General features: G+C 34.8%; 1 protein-coding gene across 4 annotated transcripts in view; it reads right to left on the bottom strand.

Annotated features, from left to right (window-relative positions):
* LOC149488327 (uncharacterized) overlaps positions 1-24,575 on the bottom strand; it is a 302,595-nt gene that overhangs the window by 3,672 nt on the left and 274,348 nt on the right. The window contains exons 5-6 of one of the 4 annotated variants that reach the window (XM_089694978.1): positions 24,038-24,205; positions 22,694-22,944 (exon numbers count right to left, since the gene is read on the bottom strand). The exons of 2 other annotated variants lie outside the window; for them this stretch is intronic. In XM_089694978.1, coding sequence (XP_089551104.1) covers positions 22,709-22,944; positions 24,038-24,205 — 404 coding nt within the window. In that variant the 3' untranslated portion in view covers positions 22,694-22,708. Of the gene's footprint in view, positions 1-18,094; positions 18,343-22,693; positions 22,945-24,037; positions 24,206-24,575 lie in introns of those variants that run through there. One more of the 4 variants, XM_089695021.1, reaches the window with a different exon arrangement.

A 24,575-nucleotide genomic window follows, 5' to 3' on the forward strand; every position in this document is an offset into this window, starting at 1 on the left:
GCTAATGAGTTTGTTAAAAGTAAAATTGTTAATGAACTGAACAATTTTTTTCAGGACACGACGAACGTCATGCAATCCTGGGTCCTCTTTAAATTCAAAATAATTCCGGGCTCGTGTGTATGGAATTACATTGAGTTTAAAGCCAATGCCACAAAACTATAAATTTTCATTATGTAGAGGTCACCTAGAAGGCAGTTACTACTAATACAAATATGCTTGCAGTAAGGGAGGAAAAAATAATACACTACCTACGTAATAGATCATTTTTAATAGTTATTTTTTTTAGTTTTAATTTTACTTTATTTATTGTTAACAAATAATATCTTAAAGTACCAAGCAAATAAAAAATTAACATTGGATAAGTACTTAATAATAAAATAAAACATTGTAACTTGTACAAAAGAGATTCCGTACAATTGTACCGTTCACAAAACAGATTGGAATCTTCAAGATAATATTCAAGCTTCAGTGTAATTTAGCAGAAAATAAGAATTTAACATTATTCAAAAACCATTGGAAATGCTCATAGAGTCCAGAGCACTAGGCAGCAACCTATTATAGAATTCCTTGAGGTTTTCATTAGTCACATTCCTTTCAAGCCTTTCCCTCTAAAGTAGACTACATCACAACCCCAGTAGTTCCCTGCATCTATCTATTTTATCTATTATAATAACAACAATACTAGCTGACACGACACACGCCCTATCTCCGCCAACATTCAAACGCGTGAAGGTAATGGGCCCTCTTCACAATGGGCAGCGTTGGGCGAGTAGAGGCAATTACGATAGTGTAGAGCGCCTAAATGTCTATGGTCGGCCGTCATTGTAGGTTGTTCATAATCGCCGAAATGGCGGCAAACATCGACAATGGTTTGTTGAGCTGATGCCCATTGCGAAAATAGTCGTTAAATGTTCTTATTTTTTAAATGTAGCAAGTTTCTTAACTTTTCTTCAAAAGATTATTTTCTTGACAATAACAAATGCAAACGGTGACTGGGAAACAGGTATACATTTTTAAATACAGACTAGCTATGCCTCGCGGTTTTACCCGCAGTGCTCCACCCTGTTCGTATTAGCGTGATAATATATAGCCTTTCTCGATAAATGGGCTATGTAACACCGAAATAATTTTTCAAATTGGACCAGTAGTTCCTGAGATTAGCGCGTTCAAACAAGGAAATTTTTCAGCTTAATAATATTTTAAGTAATAAGTAGGTATAAGTATAAATTTTATTCTTCATAATGATGATTATGATCTTGGTGGACCTTCACCACCACCCGGGACACCGTCCAAAGCCTTGCTTTACAGCCACTGTTCCTCTTTACGCATCTCCAGATCTCCTTAAAATTGATTATTGTCTCTCTGTTAAAACGATATCCATTTAACATCAGTACTGGATTACCGGCTTTCGTCATAGTGTATGCCACTGCAAACATTCATAATATATATTTGATGGTACAAATGTACAAAAATATAAGTTTTAGGTTCGATGCTTCGTTATCATGAAATGCAGGTTATATGTCATATTTATTTTCTTTATATTTAAAATGAAAATTTATAGTTTTGTGGCATTGGCTTTAAACTCAATATAATTCCATACACACGAGCCCGGAATTATTTTGAATTTAAAGAGGACCCAATGTTGCATGACGTTCGTCGTGTCCTGAAAAAAATTGTTCAGTTCATTAACAATTTTACTTTTAACAAACTCATTAGCTGAGCACAAAACTCAAGCAAAATGTACATGTATAAAGCGCGTCACACACGGTGAAGATACTATAATATTTTATCTTAAAATACGGTAATACTTTATATTATAGTATCTTAAGGTATCCGGTATCAGCGTTCTGACCATCATTTTTCTTTTTGTCATTGCGTACCTACTAAGACCCCTGTAGAACCGCCATCCTGTTACAATTGACCCGAAATTTTGTGGGTCATTTGTAACAGGATGGCGGTTCTACAGGGGTCTTAGTACGCATTGACAAAAAAAAAATGATGGTCAGAACGCTGATACCGGATACCTTAAGATACTATAATATAAAATATAACCGTATCTTAAGATAAAATATTATAGTATCTTCACCGTGTGTGACGCGCTTCAACATATACAAGGTGGGCCAAAAGAAATCACCCTATTGGAAGATGCTCTCATTTTTGAAAATGGCCGCCAATGTCAAATCTGTTTTGACATTTGTGTACTGGACAGATGTAGAATACAAGTGAACAAGCCATGGAGCGATACAGTACCCAATAACTTGGAATAATCGTGTCAACTTTTTTGCGTAACAATTCGTCGCCGATTCCCCGGCCGTCCGACACTGACTGCGCAAACACTGCGCCGTTTGGCCACCAATCTTGAAGAGTATGGGACCACACGAGACGTTGCCAAGAGTGGCCGGCCCCGGAGCACCCGTTCTGCCGAGAATATCGCCGCTGCCGCCGGAAACATGCTACGGGCACGGTGCACGCTATAGAGCCATGTTGACTGAGTTTTTTTCTGCCGCAATTGGACGAATTAGGACTGGAGAATATGTGGTTCCAACAGGACGGAGCAACGGCACACACTGCGCGAGCCACAACCGATATTCTGAGGGCGGCTTTCCCGGGTCGCCTCATCTCTCGTTTTAGCGATTTGCACTGGCCCGAAAGATCGCCCGATTTAACCGTTCCAGACTTTTTTGTGGGGTTTTTTTGTTTACATGAACAAGGCTGAGACCTTGGAAGCCCTCAAGGACAACATTAGACACGAGTGCGAGAATTTGTCGCCCGAAGTTCTCGCTGAAGTGATGAGAAATGCCATAAAACGAGCCCGTATGGCAATCAATTGTGACTGCGCCCATTTGGCCGATATCATCTTCTCGACTTAACCAATAAAATTTTAAAGGTTCAAATAAACATAATCAAAAAACAGAATCGAAGTTTTTAATTTAGAAAAAAAATGAGAGCCAAACAACATCGGATGACTTCTTTTGGTCCACCTTGTATATTTTCCTTTCAGTAGTGTAAACGAATACTCGTATTAGTGTTGTTCAGAATTAGAACATTGCATAGAATGCTTGTTTACATTAAAAGACTTGACTTGATTTGACATAGTGAGGTTAGAATGAGCATTTGCTCGTTTGATGTAAAATGTAGGTAAATGCACCGTAATATAAGATTGAATAAGAGATGAAGTTCTTCTACTACATTTCTTTACGGGCTTAAATGGTGATAATATATTAATATTATATTATTTATATATTAAATATATTAATATTATATTATTTATATATTAAATATATTAATATTATATTATCACCATTTAAGCCCGTAAAGAAATGTAGTAGAAGAACTTCATCTCTTATTCAATCTTATATTGCGGTGCATTTAATATTAATCACATAATATTATACGATTATGTAGGGGTCACCAAGAAATCAGTTACTACTAATACAAATATGCTTGCAGTAAGGGAGGAAAAAATAATACACTACCTACGTAATAGATCATTTTTAATTGTTATTTTATTCATTGTTAACAAATAATATCTTAAACTACCAAGCAATTTAAATATTAACATTGGATAAGTACTTAATAATAAATAAAACATTGTAACTTGTACAAAAGAGATTCCGTACAATTGTAGGTACCGTTCACAAAACAGATTGGAATCTTCAAGATAATATTCGCAATGGCTTTAGTTGTAATTTAGTAGAAAATAAGAAGTTAATTTTTTTTTTATGACATAGGATTGCAAACGAGCAGACGCGTCGCCTGGTGTTAAGCGATACACGCCGCCCATAAGCATCCACTCCACTGGGAAGTGGATGTGTTGCTGTCCTCAAAGGGATTTGGAAGGAGTTAGGTAGAAGGGGCGAGGATGGGAGGGAATGAGGATAGGGAAGGAGAGGATGGGTAGGGGATGGGAAGGGATGTGGGCCTTATATTATCCAAAAACCACTTAAAATTCCCATAGAGTTTCCCACTACTAGGCTGTACCTTACAACCTAGAATAGAATTCCTTAAGGTTTTCATTAGTTCTAATAAACATATCTCTCAAGCCATTGCCTCTAAAGTAGCATCACAAGCCCAGTATTTCCCTGCATCTATCTATTTTATCTATACTAATATTATAAAGCTGAAGAGTTTGTTTGTTTGAACGCGCTAATCTCGGGAACTACACCTCTACACTGTTTGTATTAGCGTGATGATAGCCTTTTCGATAAATGGGTTATGTAACAGCGAAATATTTTTTTCAAATCGGACCAGTGTTCCTGAGATTAGCGCGTTCAAACAAAAAAAAATCAGCTTTATAATATTTTTAGTAATAAGTATAAGTATAGATTTTATTCTTCATACTGATGATTATGATCTTGGAGGACCTTCACCACCACCCGGGACACCGTCCAAAGCCTTGCTTTACAGCCTCTGTTCTTCTTTACACATCTCCAGATCTCCTTAAAATTCAACATTTTCTCTCTGTTAAAACGATATCCATTTAAGATCAGTACTGGATTACCGGCTTTCGTCATAGTGTATACCACTGTAAAGATTTATTCATTTTTAATGTGGACATAATATATTTGATGGTACAAATGTACAAAAACATAAGTTTTAGGTTCGATGCTTCGTTATCATGAAATGCAGGTTATATTTCATATTTATTTTCTCTTTATTTAAAATCGTATAATATTATGTGATTAATATAATATTATCACCATTTAAAAGCTCGTAAATAAATGAATAAAAAAATACTTCACAATAATATAGCAATTTCAATAAATAAACAAAACTTGTAAAAAAAATATCTTTATTTTCGATCACAAGGTTAAAAGGTGGAAAGAAAACCCCGCATAGTTCCCGTTTCCGTGGGATTTCCGTGATGAAACCTATCCTATGTTTTAATCCAAGTTACCCTCTATATGTGTACTAAATTTCATTTTAATCGGTTCAGTAGTATTTGCGTGAAAGAGTAACAAACACACACACACACACACACATCCTCACAAACTTTCGCTTTTATAATATTAGTAGGACTGCTGAAAGCACACTTTAAATCTTATTTAAGTATTTTATTTCTTACTGAATACACAGTTGACAGATATATGGTGCTGAATACAAGAACTTCACCTTTTATTCAATCTTATATTACGGTGTATTTACACTTTACACCAAACGAGCAAATGCTCATTCTAACCGCACTATGTCAAATTATTTTAATGTAAACAAGCATTCTATGCAATGCATTGCATACATTCTAATACTGAACAACACTCATTGCGAGTTTTCGTTTACACTAAAAGATCACGAAAAAATGCTCTAGCTCTATGTTCGTTTGATGTGAATGCACCGCTATATGAACACATAATTAAAATAAATTAATACGTACAAGCATAACAAGTGAAATTAATATACGTCTTATATCATTCAAATCCTATATAATTGAAGAATAAAATACATCAATCATTCGAAGCCGTGAAATTCTTTTTGCCAAACCGGAGCAACGCCTACCCTCTCGGCTAACAGTGATTCCGTGACTTTTATTAAAATAAGCTAATATCTAAAGAATCTCAAAAAGTATTTATTATATTTACAATTATTATCAGTGTGTGTGATCCAATTTAGTTTTCACGATCTCATCATCAAAGGTGATGATGCTGGCCTTGCAAGTGTTCTTTCGGCAGCAGTTCCAGGTGATCTTTGGCCCACGGCATCCCATCTTCATATTGTACCTATATTTGCCCATTATTAGTACAGGATTTCCAAACCGAGATACTGTGATCCTAGGCTCTGAAACATATTTGATTTTTTTTTTTAATTTCCTCATCTGCAAATGAAGCAAGGAAAGTCGAAAAAAATGTTGTGTGGTTTTATGAAACCACGGTAAAAGTGAAACTGTTCGAACGGTTCCGAACACTGCTTTGTGTAGCGCATGTCGCGTGACGGTCAGCTGCCGAGTAGGTATACCTACTCGGCAGCCGCGATACACGCGACATGCGCTACACAGACCAAAAAGTTTGAGACGATGTAATAAAAGTTTCACTTAAAAAAAAAACTATTTTTGGGATAATAAATAAACAAAATTTAAGGTACCTGTACCTTAAATTTTGATTTATCCAGATAAATCTTGTTAAAAAAATAAAGTATTCAAATTTAAAAATAAATTTGCAAAGCTGAAGAATAAATGAAAAACTGTTTTTGAAGAGAATTATACCATTCTAAGAATTTATAAATACTTATGATAGCTAAATTATAATAAAAAGACGGGTTGCACTCCGGGAGTGCCGGCAGAAGTGAAAACTTGATTATTAACGTTGAGCATGTTTGATATCCATCCGTCTTACGCTTTTTCGATCAGGTCACGTGTCCTGACGCGAGTTTAAGATTTTATACCCATTACAGAAAAAGTGCTCAACGCCGCTAAAGAAGTTTTCACTTCAAAAATCTTAAATAGTAAATTACTTGCCGTTCTTCTTGTTTACGCAATTATGACTTAAATACCGATATTATAGCAAAAACAAAAATAAGGGAATCCATTGAATAGGAGAAGTCCTTAAAGTTGTACTTCACCCACAGTAATCATTTTTTAAAGGGTAGGTATGAAAATCACTTCTTTGACAAAACTTTCTTTATCAATAAGTTTTAAAGGTTTTTTATTAAACTAACTATTTTTAAATCTTAGTGAGTATGGTTGCAATTATTCCTAACTATAATATTATTGATAGTCACAATGTTCGCCCTGCATATATTTTTCCGGCTACACGTCCATAAAACTTTTGCCCCTCGACTCGAGTTGTTTTTGTTGAACCTGTAGTTGCCTATTTCTAACACAGGCTGACCAAACCGGGATGTTGTGAACCTGGGAACTATAATTTTACATATTTTACTGACCTTTTATAATAAACATATTAAAAATCTGTAGAATTAGAGTACATTTAGATAATTTGCTAAGGGACATAGGCCAACTATGAAATAAATAAATTTATTTTGGCATTAACTTTAATGCAAATATCACATCTTTATTTACCTTTACACTCAGTCATTTAATCGTGATTTTATATTTATAACTTATAATACTTATATAATATAAAAAAAACGCCTGTGCGTCTTTAATATTTCTGATTCATTTGTTTTTGCAAAAATTACATTTGAATCCACAAGCAATGATTGAAATCCAGTTATTATTGTATTTATTACTTTAATATGTTTGACGATTACACTATTTCCATTCATAGGTCATCTTCTTTCTTATATATAAAAATGAATCGCAAAATGTGTTGGTAAGCGCATAACTCGAGAACGGCTGATCCGATTTCGATAATTCTTTTTTTATTATATTCCTTGAAGTACGAGGATGGTTCTTATGTAGAGAAAACGTAAATATGCACCACGGGCGAAGCCGGGACGGACCGCTAGTTATTAATATGTACTTATAACTATTAAATCAAAATTAAGATATTTAGGAAAAATATTATAAAATCTATACCTTCTCTAGTCGTACGTGCATAATGTAAGATAACATCAGTCCTCGTGAATACCTTTTTACTTACTTTCTATAAATAAGCTTGAACATCACGTGAAAACAAATCTACAATGTAAACCCAATACACAAGTAGTTTCTTGTCGCTTCCTTTCTATAGAAATTAAAAACTGCTCCACAGGTGGTTATTGCAAAAATAAATTTGTGTGTGTAGTCTATAGCCGAGAGGTTAGATTCTTACATTCTTTAAAATTCCAGCCCACAGTCATAACGCAGAATTATTGCCAACGTAGAAAAATGACAGCGCTATATAGATCGTCTAGCGCCATCACTTTCGCACACTGGAAAAAATACTGCTAAAGGACATCATGGTAACCTCAGGTATAAAAAAGTATAGGAATGTCAACTCCGGCTGGATTTTAGGACTATATGGGCTGGTTATGATGTCCAATATAGAGGATACATTGGACATCTTCGGTTACTTCGAGCATCAAAAGACAAAAACGGTATTTAACACTGTCAATAATTTAAATCAAAAATGAACTCTTTGTGAAAAAAATCTAAACTCAAACTTATATAGAGACTGATATAAGACTCGAACAGACACGTCCGCTCGGCACGAGCTCCAATACTTGAATGCCCGTCCGCTACCACGGCCATGTCGAAGTGCACTTCGTGAGTTATGCGCTTGCGTTCGGTAATATCAGGGGGTATCTCCGATAAGTATTAATGTATATGTGGATTCCCTTGTCTCACCACCGCATGTCCAATTGTAACTACGAAAGCTCTGCAGCCCTTGGCCCAGCTGGTGCATACCCATCTCTTCTTATAGTCAGTGCTTTCAAATTTTCGATAGCTGTAGTTATAGCCTTTATATTGGACCATGTCATTGCCATGACGCGATTTGGTGATCCTGAGATTACCTAAAACATGTGAATAATGCTATAATATAATATTACCTTTTTATGTAATGCAAAAAAAAAATTAAACAAGATTTGGCTGCGTCCTAGTAATAAGGATGGATCTTCGCTTCCAAAACTTCGTTCCAATTACATCTTGTTGTACAATTTCATTATATAAATTAGTACTCATACCGCTCATATATACGTATACTAGTGGTCCGCCCCGGCTTCGCCCGTGGTACCTACATGTTTAAACTATCCTATCTCTCAAGTTGGATCGAACTGCACATGGTGTGCGAATTTTATTATAATCGGTTAAGTGGTTTAGGAGTCCATTGAGGACAAACATTGTGACACGAGATTTATACTAATAAATAACTCAAATAACTCAAAGGTGACTGACTAACTGGCATAGTGATCTATCAACGCACAGCCCAAACCACTGGACGGATCGGGCCGAAATTTGGTATGCAGGTAGATGTTAGGACGAAGCCATCCGCTAAGAAAGTATTTTGATCAATTCTACCCTCAAGGCAATAAAATAGGGGCTGAAAGTTTGAAAAATTATCATTTCCACACAGGCGAAGCTGCGGGCAACAGCCAGTAATATTTATAATATGTATTATATTATAATATAACATTCTATTGCACAAAACACAAAAATAACAAGATAACAATAAATAACAAATACAATTATTGAATATCTTTATTTGCTTTCTGAATTCTCAATAAAAAATACGCCAACTAAAATCAAATTAAAAATGAAGTAAATTATTAATCGTGATTATGAATGTTATTAATATCAACGATTTTCGACTCGATTGTAAAAAGTCTTGCTTTACATCCTTTAAAATCCTTAGCACACACCCATCTGGTCATAATTCCCGTTTTGCCCTGTTTACTTGCTTTCTTAAATCTATACTGATCTAAAACTATAATAGGCTTTCCTCGCTGTGTCACGGAATATATCAAATCTGAAAAAAAACCATTTAAATGTAATTTACTAAAAAAACACTATGTATATGAATCTATTTATACTTCTTAGTAAGAATTCTCATTAAATACTGCATATAGTTTTTATATCTTATCTAGCTGTGCTCCGCGGTTTCATCCGCGTGTCTCCGCTACTGTTGGTCTTAGCGTGATGACATATAGATATTAGTATAGATATATACCCGGGTGCAATGTCACATGAGAGAAAAAAAAGACGGATTGCACTCCGGGAGTGCCGGCAGAAGTGAAAACTTGATTATTAACGTTCAGCATGTTTGATATTTTGGAATGGTATCCGTCTTACGCATGGAATATAAGGGCTTTAAAAAAAAAAAAAACAGCCGTCTTACGCTTTTTCGATCAGGCCACGTGTCCTGACGCGAGTTTAAGATTTTATACCCAACGCCGCTAAAGAAGTTTTCACTTCAAAAACAGGCTGTGAATATTAAAAATTATTTTATCCATAAGTTTCTAAATATCAATAAAACATCAAATCAAATTGAATAAAACAATAGTTTTTCCACATCAACAAAGATAAATTCCTTATGTTTTATTTATTTATTTTATTTAAACAATTGTATGACAGGGATCCATTAATGTTAGTACGTGACTTAAAAGCTAATGTTAGTAGGTAAATATTAGAGTACTATCTGGGGGCACGGCAGTGCCCCCGCCAAGTCGAGCAAAAAAAAAGCGGCACGGCCGTACCATCCTTTTCTCGAAGCAATTCGGGCCTTTTTCGACCCCCTATAATTCGGTTGTGGATAAAGCAAGAAACCTGAATCTTCAGTAACTAATCCGGCATTGTATAAACACGGAATATTTAAAATTTCAGTCAATTTGAACCAGTAGTTTAAGAATGACAACTTGTTAAAGTTTCTAAATTTTGTCACTCACTGACTCACCGATCATCAAAAGTCCAAGGCACTTCTAGCAGACTTAGAAGCTTCATATTTGGAATACATATAGAGTTTAGTGTCTTAATCATGGGAAAACTTAAATATTTTGTAATTTCGGTCCAGTTTTCCAAATACACCAACTGCATCAATAACTTTGTAATCCCATATAAATATATGGGATTACAAAGTTATTTATGCAGTTGGTGGTTGGTGGTGGTTATAAATTTAATAGGTGTAGATAGGTACCTACCATATGAGGCAAGGGAGGGGGTATAGGGTGGGTAAGGGTGTGTTTAGCCCATGAAACTGAACAACATTATTACTTGTAAAATGGTCGACGTAATGAAAAACACATGATTGGACATGTCTTGAAGTACGAAAATCTAATAAAACAATATATTATAATTTAAATCTGTTATATATAAATTGTTGGCGCGACTAGCCTCCTTACAGACAGACTGGCCTCTATTTTACTCCATTTAATAATGAACCTAATGCATACGAGCTTGGTCCGGTCAAAACTAAATTTAAAATTATTAATAGAGCTTATGTTCATCGCGAACAATTTCCCATATGTATAGCCTATGCTATAACTATACATAAGTGAATACAACAGATTAAGAAGTATTTACCGTCCAGACTTGTCAAAAATTGAGACATCAAAGCCTCCGAGAAAAGCCCATAGAGACAGGGAGTGGGCTTTGAGAAAAACTGTGGCTGAAGCTCAAGAAGTAGTACCGGAAAAGAAAAAGAGGAAGACTACATATAAAAATAAGAAAATATCATAAGACCTTTAACAAAATTCGTTAGAAGTAGATGGTATCAAAAAGAAAGGCTCTACAAAAAGAAGTGAGATCCCACCAAAAACATCCTGTAAAAAACCCAAGTCTCGCAGCTCAGTCTTTCTACCGTCAAAAGTTGTGAGATCCATGTAATACCAAGTCGGTTAATCTATTTAGTGTCTACTTGAAGGACCTTCTGTCTTAAGTTATTACATAAGTTATTATCATGCCAATATTAAAAATATTTAACGTTTTAAACAAATAGATCGACTTGGACATCGCATGAAAACAAAATGAATATTACAATATTATATTAGATTCTTTAGTCTCTCGCGCCTCACGCGATTGAAACTCTCGTTCCTGTTGGTCGCTGGCCCGTCGTGCTGTGTAGTGTGATACATACTAATAATCAAATCAAGCGATGTCCAAGTCGATCTATTTGTTTAAAACGTTAAATATTTTTAATATTGGCATGATAATAACTTATGTAATAACTTAAGACAGAAGGTCCTTCAAGTAGACACTAAATAGATTAACCGACTTGGTATTACATGGATCTCACAACTTTTGACGGTAGAAAGACTGAGCTGCGAGACTTGGGTTTTTTACAGGATGTTTTTGGTGGGATCATCAGTTGACGGGGCACCCTATGCGTAAACCTGTCGCTTTGAATGGACAAGTTTACGCACAAAGTGTCCCATGAAAGATGATATTATATTATATTATAGTGCATAAAAATTTAAAAATCATTTTAAGGGTGGTTATGGCTATGATCAATTTTGATAATCTGCGAATCCAGTGTCAGAACCTTGGCCTTGCATCCCAGAGTGTCCTTTACACAGACCCATCTAGTCGTGTCGCCATATTTGTTCTGACGCCACAATTTTCTGAATCTATAGTTGCCTACAACTATGACAGGTCCCCCTTTCTTGGATGTGGTCAATTTAAAATCTGTAATGATCATTGTTAATAAATGAATGTTCAAGTTACATATAAAATGGACATGCCTACAAACAGAACATAGTAACATGCTTCACATATTATATTTTCGGTTAAATAATAAAACTAATAAAAATACCAATATCTATCATATTTCTTTAATAAATTCCATAATTGATCATTAACAAATAATACGTATTAAAAAGCTATAGAACAATAAACTTAAATGAAAAGAGAACAAGTCTAGATTTTCTAATGATAATGTTAGAGGACATGATTGTTAACTATTAAATATAATGCCGATAGATATAATTAATAAGGCAAAAATGCCTTGACAAGGCGTCGCTCAGTTTGAGTTGCATTGCTGTGAATGGGCCCTCTTCACAACGGACAGCGTTAGGCGAGTAGAGGCAATCACGATAGTGTAGAGGTCCTAAATGTCAATGATCAGCCGTCATTGTATAATATATTCATTACCGCCGTAATGGCGGCAAACATCGACGATTGTTGAGCCAATACTGCCCATTATGAAGAGGGCCCATAACGTACAAAACGAGCAATGTACATCAAACTGACATTAAAATCCGTTGCAAATATGCAACATAGCCGGTTTCAAAATCTGTTAGCACTTATATGAGCTACAGGGTCGTGGAAACCCCACACTCGTACTATGGCGTTGTCCATAGTGTGCAGAGACGCTCTGCAGCCAGCTTTGGCCTTCACGCAGACCCATCTCGACCGGTTGCCATTTTTGGTGACCCTGTTGAAGCGGTATTGTCCAATCATGATCACCTGGTTGCCCCTTTGTGACTGCGCGAAGACAGGGCTCAAATCTGCAAATGAAATTCGGTTAGTAACTTTGGTAATTTAATGTTTGAATAGTACTTATTGCTTGGAAATAAAATGTTGAGTATGAAGTATACTAATGGAGCTTTGATTTCGTGACTTCGGTTACAATATTTTTTATTATTTAAAATACTGTCCTTTTGTTTTAATAATAATGCTCCGAGATGTTAGTTATCAGAATGGTTTACGCCCAGTGATATTTTTGTCTTTGTCGTTTGTATGGGACGTGGCAGAGTGAGAGAGAGAGCGTTTTATTAAATTGTCTCCGTGGAGGAACGGAGGAATAAATAAAAAATCCGTTGTGAAAGGTTAATTTATTTCATAAAATTCATTCATTTTATAATGTTCGTTAGAAAAAATAGGTGATAAAGCAAAAAAATATATACACTGGGGATTTTCCAGTAATGGTGGTTGGGTCACCTCCCGGAAAATTTCCGATTTTTTTTCTTGCAATTTCTTCCCTTATAAGGTTCATTATTACTATTCAGGGTTTCCCTGTATAAATTAATTTGTAAAATAAAAAAAATAATCTTATATTACCCTAGATTAACGTAGATTTTAATACCAGAATAAATTAAGAGCATTAATATAATTTTGTTCAAATATTTTTAGGTTTGTTATAAGTTTTACAATTAAATTCATTTTACTTATGTGGCCTGTGACAATGATCGAATTTCTCATACAACAAACAATCGTCTAAAGTAACAGCCATCGCTTTACACTTTTGCGAGTTATGCCTCGAACATCTCCATGTGCTTTTTGTTCCGCTGTGTGTATCAAATTGATTTTTCAATATGAACTTAAAGCCTTTATGAATAAGGTTCATTCGGCCTTTCTTGTTGTGTATAATTGTAGAACCTGCAACAATAATACATTTTTAAATTAAAGTCAATAATAACAATCTTTATGAAGGGCATTGACGTATTATGACGTAGTACATAGTAACTCAATGATGAAGGGTGGAAAATTTATATAGTTTAAGGATAATTATTACGGCACAGTGTATACCTAATCGGGATACAGGGCGATGTATTGTCGACGCCCTTTGACCTAGCTAGGTGCCTTAGGATATTAAGTAAGTAAGTAAGTGTATTGCTAATATATGGGGGGAACTGGAATGGGGGCCACGTACTGGGCGACGAAGCGCAGGTCGACCTCCGGCAAGATGGACAGACGGCCTGGTCCGAGTGGCAGGGAGCCGCTGGATGCAGGCCGCCGGTGACCGGTACTGGAAGCCCTTGAGGGAGGCCTTTGTCCAGCAGTGGACGTCGTAATAGAACGTCGATATGTATAAATAAAAAGATGGAGGTAAAATGCAGTAACGACAAACATGATAATGCTTCAAAAAAAACACAAATCTTTGTATAAAATGAACATTTTTATTCACATTCACTAAGACAATTAGGGCCGGCGCCCACTGCCGGCACGGCGTGGCATGGCAGGGCAGAGGATTTTATTACTAATGAAGTTATTTTGAATCTTATTTCAATCAGTTTAGAATTCAAGTTACTTTATTTCGATGCCACGATGCCGCGACGTATCGCAGGATGCTGCAGCATGACGCGGCACGCCGCAGGATGCGGCGGCATGACCGGCACGGCACGGCATGCCGTGCCATGCCGTGCCGTGCCGGCAGTGGGCGCCGGCCCTTACGGAATAATGTCATACCTAGAGCAATATCAATATAACTCATTCCAGTTATCTATACTTTTTCTGTTGACTGTACAAATATATAAAACTACCTTTGCTTAAAAATTATACAGTGATATAAAAAATTGAGTATTCATATTTGTACGCATTACCAATTAAGGAACGATCGACAACTGCTCAACGTCGTTACCACGCAAAGCTGTGGGCTAAAGCTAGTCATTCATATATACAACACTATTAGACGTCTTTCCACAGATTCTAGGTATCGCTATACAGTAGACGTTCCATGCACCCAGACTAAGCGGTTCGACTGTAGACAATAGTTTATCCGAACCGCAAGGGAATGGAACATGCTTCCTGAGTCTGTGTTCCCCGACGAGTATATCTTTTCAAGAGTAGAGTAACGGATATTAACCTAGATCACATCTTATCTAATACCAGGCGATCTCATCTTAAGAGGGGGCATAAAGCAAAATAACCAATCTTCTATTAGATGATACGTGTAATATCACGTAATATTCAAGACCAAATCTAAAAAATAAAATATATTATGTATATCAAACTAGATGATATGTTCAACGATTCTGTTTAATCAAAAACATAAAATATTAAAATTGACTCGATAAAAAAAATCACCAAGTTAGCTCTAATTTTCACACTTTTACGTTTTCTACTTGACATGGTAATACTTATTATGATTTTTTTTTCATAAACAATTATATTAAAACATTTGCAAGATATTTGTCAGAGCATTTTGTGTAATTACTTTTAGTTTTGGTTTTATCTGCGATAAACCACTTTTATCGTGACAAAACCAAACGTTTTATCTCGAGAAAAAAAGAGCGCCAAAAGTCTATCTAGTTTGATATATATTTTATTTTTTAGATTTGGTCTTGAATATTACACGTATCATCTAATAGAAGATTGGTTATTTTGCTTTATGCCCCCTCTTAATATCAGGCGAGATTGAAAGCGCTTCCCCATTTATAATAAAAAAGAGCGTGTACCGAGCACACGGGTAAGAAGTGAAACTTTTTTTGGCAAGAATCAAAGATACCAAAATTGTTGCCTTACTCCATGACGTGATGGAATTGCAGAAGATTCACTTCTAAAGTCTAGTCATCAGCATTTGGCTCATGATTGTGATTGCTGTTATATTTGACGACCTCATCACCATAAGTGTACACATTGGCTCTGCACCCCTTACGGGTTTGTTTGCAGAACCATCTGCTCTTCAGTCCACTTGAGCGTTGTTTATAGAACTTAAAGCCATACATGCATAATACCCTGCCTCCGCGCGATGATTTTTTGAACACCGGCCCTGCGGAGAATAGAATATATCACTACATAGCATAAAGTGTGTACCTATGTCATGTGTATGCTTAGATAGCTCTTTAAAAACGGATTTAGAAGCGTTTTTTACCTTTTTTATAGATTTTCGAGGAAAGTTAAGTAGGTAGGTATGTATTTTTTTTAATTTTAGACAAAGGGCACGCAGCCGCGTACATTTTTATTTAAATAACATTAGATTTTGGAATTATACTAGCATTTTGTTTTTGTTGTTTGAAGATAAATAAAAAATAGTTTGTAATAACTAGTTTTAATTACAAAATAAAATTATATTAAAATAATCAGCCTATTAGTCATTGAGACATTTCCTCAAATAACAAAAATAGTTTTTAACATACTTATTCCATGAAAAACTGCAGGATTAATTAACAAAACAATTATTTATCGCAACAAGAACTGCAAATTAACTGCATGTGTTTCTGACACATGGGTGTATTGCAAAAATTGCAGTATCTCACAGTTTTAACATCTTTCGATCGTGGACAAACTTTACACCGGTACTTTTTTTGTGGAATTCCTTTTATTTTTGATCCAATATTCAACATTCTCTTGAGTTTCAGTAAACTCTGTTTCGAACATCTTTTTTCAAGGAGACCTTGAATCATACAAGAATTAAACTTATTTACGCCTGTATATTTTTTCATTATTAAAAACTTGTTAAAAACATAGAATAATTTTTAATGGAATTTAAAAATACTTGAGTATATTCGATGTAGGATTTAAATATTCAAACTTCTGAGACAAGCATTTAATAATCACATTAGTTTATATTCAAAAATAATAAATATATTATATAGTTTAAAAATACTATTTTTTTATATAATTACAAATGTAGGTCTTTACTTAAATCTGTCCGTTTAAAAATACTGGTAAAATTAATGAAAGCGTGTTAAAAATAGAAAAATGAATCTTAGAAAACATGGGGTGGATGACAATGTATATCGTTCGATTTTATTACTACATCTTCCATAGTGTACACCGTGGCCTTGCATTTCTTATTATGATGGGTAGCACAACGCCAGCGAATTCTTTGGTCCATGCTCTGTGTGTGCACGCAGTATCTATAGCCAGATAAAACCAATATGCGGGTTCCTTTAGACGTCATTATGAAAATGGGTTGAGCTGAAATTATAGGATAGGTTATATACAACGATATAATTAAATTCGGGTCAAATGACCCAACTTGGATATGTATGTCTCTTTTTTTCATATAGAACCTAGCGTGCTGTCTCTTTCTCGGCTAATGCTATACGTTTGACATTGGTGCAGCAGTGCTGTATGGGCCTATGGGGTGCTGTCTGTTGCTAAATTTTATAATGTTCGTCGGGATTAAACGACCTTTTCCGCATTTTGCCTTGAAGATATATATATAACTCTATAACTGGATTTTTAAGATTGTTGAAGAATATCTTGGAAGTTAGTCTTGGAATTTAAAAAAAAAAAAAACAAAGTAAAGTGTGAGGTTTTAACAACCCGATATCAGTACAAACTGTTAATAAAATCGATTCGATACTAGTGTTGTCAAATAAAACATCGATATTAAGATTAAAATTATTTATTTATCAAAGTTTTAATGCACAATGAGTCTCATAAAAACAACCTCTACAGAATGTTTTCATACACTGGGGACAATAGGTCATTACTTTTTTTACCTTTCTGGCACTTTCTCTGCAGTTCAATTTTAGTCGTAGCTTTTTATAACAGCCATTGCAATTTCTTCTCTTATCAGCTTTTTCGATGCGATGGTAATTTGTTTCTTTAATTTCGTCATCCGTATTTACGTACACGAAGCGTAGAGTATCTACATATTAGAATTTGTAAGAGGATTTATAATTTTTTGTATAAAACGTTCTATAAGATTAAGTTTAGTCATTTTTGTTACATTCTTCACAAGGCAACACTAACAGAATGACATGCAATTTAAATGCGGCTATCGGGTCATCGAGTATCGGGTCTTTAACACCTGATACGTTTTTATTATCTCTATAGCTACTATTTGACGACACAAATGGCGAAATTTATATGTTTATGAAATCCATCCCTCGAGACAGCAACAGATTCATGCGTTCGCAATATTTTCAACCCGATACCGCACTGAACGAACTCTGATTATTCTATTATTAACTTATAACACACTCAAAATGAACAACTGTTAGAATTTTTTTATAAGACGTATGATATAAAATAGAAACATCATCTATCAACATTATTCTATCATATACAAACCAGCATTATAGTTCTAAAAGGTTGCCAAAATAACACACAACATAAATTCTTCTAATTTAATCAAATATGAAACCATTCGCCATTCATGTACATAACATTGGGTGCATGACAATGCTCTGTATTAGATTTAACAACGAAATCGTCAATGGTGTGTACTGCAGCTTTGCACTTCTTCTTATGATGAGTTGCGCACTGCCAACGCATGCGCAGGCCTCTGCGTTTGTGTATACAGAACTTATATCCTCCTACGACTAGCAGACGAACTCCTTTGGCAGATGTTATGTATGTACATACTACAACATTTAGAAGTATTAGTAAGTAAATAGTAGTAAGTAAAAGTAGTAGTAGTAAGTAAATAGTAGTAAGTAAAGTAAAGTATTAGTAAGTAAAAGTGAATATTTGTGTTTAATATATTAAAATCATAATGTAATAAAAACATACAATTTATGAATCCTGTAAAAGCTTGCAGTCTTTATCCAGTATACTGTGCAACGGGTAGGTTTTTGAACATCAAGCATAGATAGCGAACGAAAATTAAGATTTAGAAGAAAAGTTTTTGTAAATAACTTAACTCCCAATAAAAATCGATATACATTACTTTGTTTAATATATTATATATACAATTTATAAGAACAATTATTTATCTATACAATGACCTGTAACATGAATAAGTATAATGATTGTGATCTGTAGGACTTAGCATACGCGATTTATCTCACGCAAGGGACACAAATGAAGAGAACCATCCAGAGAACTCCAACAAAACCATTTTCACACGTTCACAACTTTTATTCCAAATCACACATAGATTTTTTGAAAATAACTAAAAGAGAACTATGACATCACTTCCCGTTACCTACAACGTCTCTCTAATGTCAAAAACCTAATGTCATCCTTCAAATTGCCAATATGGCGGCCCCGTCAGTCGCTTTCGTTCAGAAATGGATAATGATATTGATCCATCGGTTTTTATACGATCTTAATTAATTGTAATTTTTAAATTTCGAGAATGAGCTGTTTAAATTAATAAATAGTTTTCGTGAACAATATATTATGTATACAGGGTGTACCAAAAAGTAGTGATGAACGGAAGCTGAGAGGTAGAGGACCTAGAGGGCTATCCGAATCACCCCCATGTATGTTATGCGATTTTTCGTATTTTCGGAGTTATGACGTTTTTTTTCAATTTTTCACCTATCGCCGAGTACGATGATATTTTCACTCATGCTGACGCCAATGATTGCGGAAGATTGTTGATTTTTTTTTGTGTGCTAAGCTGAAAGATAGGCCAATTCAGTATGGTAACATTTACTAACGTTAGATCTTTGAATGGAATAAAAAAAAGAATTAAATGGCAAGAAAGATAAAATTACCCAGTATGTTCACCACTTCAAGGGCCCGTAAAAAAATAAAATCACATAAAAAAAGTTTTCCGTTTGACTTTTAAAAACTTGCTCTATCTATCAGATAGCTACCCTGAAAATTTCATTTAATTATTGAGAAGGCTTCAATCGAAAAATTTAAATCTAAATGTGGTAAGTGCAAAAATTGAATTAACATGATGATCATTAAAACCAATAAATAGGTGTTTAATTACCAGAAATTTTTAAAATAACCCCGCTGTTGCTCAATGCAAGTGCGACATCACCGTAAAAAGTTGTCTTTTAAATGTCTGAATACCCTTTTATCATTTTTAATGGTTTCTTCTGCTACTATGAATTTCCGGGTTATTTCGTCCAAATTGTGGCAGTCTCTCGTCTTTGTAGTATCCCCACGGAAAAAAATCAATAGGGTTTATGTCCGGGGACCGTGCAGGCCAGGCTAAAGGGCAAAGATACCCTGAAAGATGGATTGGTCGTTGCAGCCTGCGCATGCGCCGGTGACGCCTGCCTTAAAGCCTGGCCTCCACGGTCCCTCGACCTAAACCCTATTGATTTTTTTCCGTGGGGATACTACAAAGACGAGAGACTGCCACAATTTGGACGAAATAACCCGGAAATTCATAGTAGCAGAAGAAACCATTAAAAATGATAAAAGGGTATTCAGACATTTAAAAGACAACTTTTTACGGTGATGTCGCACTTGCATTGAGCAACAGCGGGGTTATTTTAAAAATTTCTGGTAATTAAACACCTATTTATTGGTTTTAATGATCATCATGTTAATTCAATTTTTTCACTTACCACATTTAGATTTAAATTTTTCGATTGAAGCCTTCTCAATAATTAAATGAAATTTTTAGGGTAGCTATCTGATAGATAGAGCAAGTTTTTAAAAGTCAAACGGAATACTTTTTTTATGTGATTTTATTTTTTTACGGGCCCTTGAAGTGGTGAACATACTGGGTAATTTTATCTTTCTTGCCATTTAATTCTTTTTTTTATTCCATTCAAAGATCTAACGATAGTAAATGTTACCATATTAAATTGGCCTATCTTTCAGCTTAGCACACAAAAAAAAATCAAGCATCTTCCGCAATCATTGACGTCAGCATGAGTGAAAATATCATCGTACTCGGCGATAGGTGAAAAATTGAAAAAAACGTAATAACTCCGAAAATACGAAAAATCGCATAACATACATGGGGGTGATTCGGATAGCCCTCTAGGTCCTCTACCTCTCAGCTTCCGTTCATCACTACTTTTTGGTACACCCTGTATATGCAAACTTTCATAACATGCGCGCCATGATCAATACATAGACAAACTGATGTTGCAAAACCGGTTTAGTTCATTAAATTTTTGACACTTACGGCATAGGAATTGCCACAGACAAAATTAGATATTTATTATTAATCAATTTATTTCTAACAACCAAAAGATCATAAGTTACCTAGTTAAAAATTACCCTCACATAATATTTTTCTATTTTATTGGAATTAAAACAAAAATGATATTTTTTCACATTCAGTAAAAACAAAATACTGTGTCAATGATTGTGATTAAGAGCAGATTTTTCAATCCTTGTTTAAAATTTATCCGTCCGATAAAGTATTACACAAACATTTTAAAATGTCACCTGTAAACTGTCATATAGGGACAATTAGAATACATTTTTGAAATGGTAGTTTAATATGTTATTTGAATATGTTTTAACCAAGGATTGAAAAATCAGCCCTTATTCGATAACATTTTACGTGCATGTCAGGTTTTGTGGACAAAATTATTTCGATTGTTTGTTAACGTCATTTATCTCTTCTTTTGACATAAGACGTCGACCAGTATTTGATGCCATGTTGCCATGCCTTGCGATAGAGAAATGGATATAAATGTTATAGACGTGAGAAATTATTGTCATAGCGCACATGCAAGCTAGCTGAGGTATTGTCTCATCTTTCCTTTTAAGTATATTTGTCCTACTAAGTTCATATATCTTACTGCAATTCATATAATAAAAGATATACCATAGAATATATCGTACACCAAACCACGTGCGCTTACATTTGACTATGACGTCATCAACTGTTTGAATTATCGCCTTGAGCTTCCGATAGTGCGTGGAACAATGCCAGTGTGTCTGTTTGATCGACTTTTTGAAGTGAAACTTTAGGCGCCGTCAAAAGTAAAATTCAAGGTCGCGTCATGGCAATACCGGCGCGCGTCATGTAGTAAGGCGACGATTTTGGTATCTTTGAATCATGTCAAATAAGTTTCGCTTCTGGCACGTGTGCTCAGCATGCTCTTTTTTATATTTTGTCGCAGAAATATCTATAGCGAGTGGTCGCCATCGGCTACACATGTGCGGTACATCAATTTTAGTGTGTTCTAGTGATTGTGTTTTACTGTTCTCAAATCGAATGGTACATTGTTGATGGTGTAGAGATACGCCTTGCAGCCCGAGTGTCGTTTCCTACAAAACCACCTGGTTTTAACACAGTCGTCACCCATCTTCTTCGCCCAGTGTACTGTGAATCCATCATCACCCAACATGAGTAGTTTACTACCGTTCTCTTTGACTATAAGTTTCATTTCTAAAAGGCAATATGCTGAGTTAATAGATAATTCCACTAGTTTTTTAAGGTGATTGATACTAAACAATTAACACAAAACAAGTTTAGTTTTACAAGGAGCATATATTTATCGATGAAAAATATTTTATTAACGTTATCATTTTTTGTACAATAAAAATTTATTAAGCATGTAAATATTTTGGTAAAAATGAAATATAATTCAACACTCAGTGAATTTTTAAAGAATAGAAAAAAATCGATCACAAGGTGGGATTCGAACCAGCATCTTTCGCAGTACCGTGGCAACGCCTAGCCTCTCGGACACCCGTAATCCCATCCCAGCAATCGATTTTCTTCTACTCTTTTGATTGTAAGCGCCTAAAGGAGCCATCTGTTGAGATAAGAGATATTATTATAATTATATTTTGTAGGTATACAAAACGTTAAAGTTATTTTTTAATATTTTAACCTGCATATATATATATATTGCATGCGAATTGTAAAGTACATAATATAAATATCTCATGTATTATGGACGGTTGAATGACCTCTATAACAAAGGTTTAACCTGGCATAGGGGTTCATTGTTTAAACTTATGAGGTAAAAAAATTAATATACCTACAAATTTTATCTGGGATTTGTTGAGCCAAATTAACTTTATTTTATTTTATTAATGTTATAAAACATATAAAAATGTTTGTCATATTTTTCATCCCATGTGAAACCACTGCCCATCTACATTTACCATAGTTGGTGGGTGTGTGTGCGTGTTGTTACATTTAACGATGACGTCCTCAACTGTGTAAATAACCGCCGTGCACCGCTTGTGATAGTGTGAGGAACACTGCCAACGAGTCTTCATGTTTGTTCGCCTGTGGATGTTGAACTTGTAGCCTTCCAACACCAGCAGTCTACAACCGTGAACTGATTGTATGAATGTGGCCCCTGGAAATAATAATTATAATATACAACAATATTACGTCAAATGTCAACATTTGTGTCTGACTATAGGCCAGTTTCTATACTGACTGTCTTCGGTAAATCGAGATATTAATAAGACCAAAGATTACGTGGCACATTAAACAATAGATATCTTCCCAACAGTTTGGTTTCCACAAAGCTCAATCCACAACAACAAATTCCTCTTTTGCGACCTTTTTGATTAATTTGGTAGCCTCCAATATCCCTATTGACACTGTAATGTTGGTATATACTGATATAAGTAAAGCGTTCGATACCGTGGACCACAATGCCCTTATATACAAACTTTCTTCCTTTGGTATAACGAGTAACTTGCTGAAATGGTATTCCTCGTATATAAACAGTCGGGGTTCAAAGGTAGTTTTTGATGGATACTCGTATCAACCTTTTCCAAACCTACCAGGTGTGTCCCAGGGATCAGTCTTGGAACCAATTCTGTTTAATATACAGTTTTTATATTTTGGGGGGGCAAGAAAAAAAAAATTTATTATTGTATCACTATTAATAACATAGTTATCATTTATGTGTCTGTTTTGAAAGTTGTCCTAAATAAATATATAAATATATATTTTATTTTATTATTATCACGGATCAACCCGAGTGGAGCCGGGACGAGTTGATAAAGTAATATAATTTAGAACAGTATATAAGAAGATTCTAGGTTGATTATTGAGTGATATACTCTGACTGAATGACCTTTGACCGTTATTTTTTCAATATTCCCAATAGTTTTCTATTTGTGTCATATTGGTATAAGTCAGAATAATAACAAATACAAAACTAAATATGAAATAAATATTATATATATTAACTACGAATTCAGCTTCAGGAATGTAATAAAAAATACAATTAATTTGGCAGTATATTTCATCATTATATCAGCGAAAAAACAAAGGAAACTATGATTTGACTTCTGCCAGCCACGCGGAAATGTGCGCCACGGCAAATTTTTCTCGATCCGTTTTGATCCTTTATGTATGTCATATTTTTCATCACTTTTTTAACCACTGCCCATCTACATACTTCACATTTGGTGGGTGTGTGTGCGTGTTCTTACATTTAACGATGACGTCATCAATTGTGTGAATTACAGCATTGCACCGCTTGTGATGGTGCGTAGAACACCACCAGCGAGTCTTTATGTTGAATCGCTTGTGGATGGAGAACTTGAAGCCTTGCAACACCAGCAGTCTACCACCGTGAACTGATTGTATGAATGTGGCCTCTGGAAACAATAGTAGTGTTATAATGTACAACAATAATATGTTAATGCCAACATCTGTGACTGACTATCCTACAGTTAGTAGTTAGTTAGTTGTTTTAGTTTACTACGGTCAGTTTCTACTGCCTGTCCGATGACCATTAATAAGACCAAAAATGAAATGGCACATTAAAACAATTGATATCACTTCAACAGTTTCAACAGTACATTAGTGTACCCCAGGGATCAGTAGTTTACTATGTGTCCATATTAGTATTAGTCAAAATAATTATACTAGAAAGCTAAATATGAAAATAAATATATATTCAATAGGAATTCAGCATGAGGAATACAATAAAAAAAATCAATTCATTTGGCTATGTATATTTTATCA

Source organism: Colias philodice, chromosome 5, assembly GCF_061535455.1.
Source record: "Colias philodice isolate Cphi_HAF_F1 chromosome 5, ilColPhil1 Martin Lab GWU primary, whole genome shotgun sequence".
NCBI classification, from domain to species: domain Eukaryota; kingdom Metazoa; phylum Arthropoda; class Insecta; order Lepidoptera; family Pieridae; genus Colias; species Colias philodice.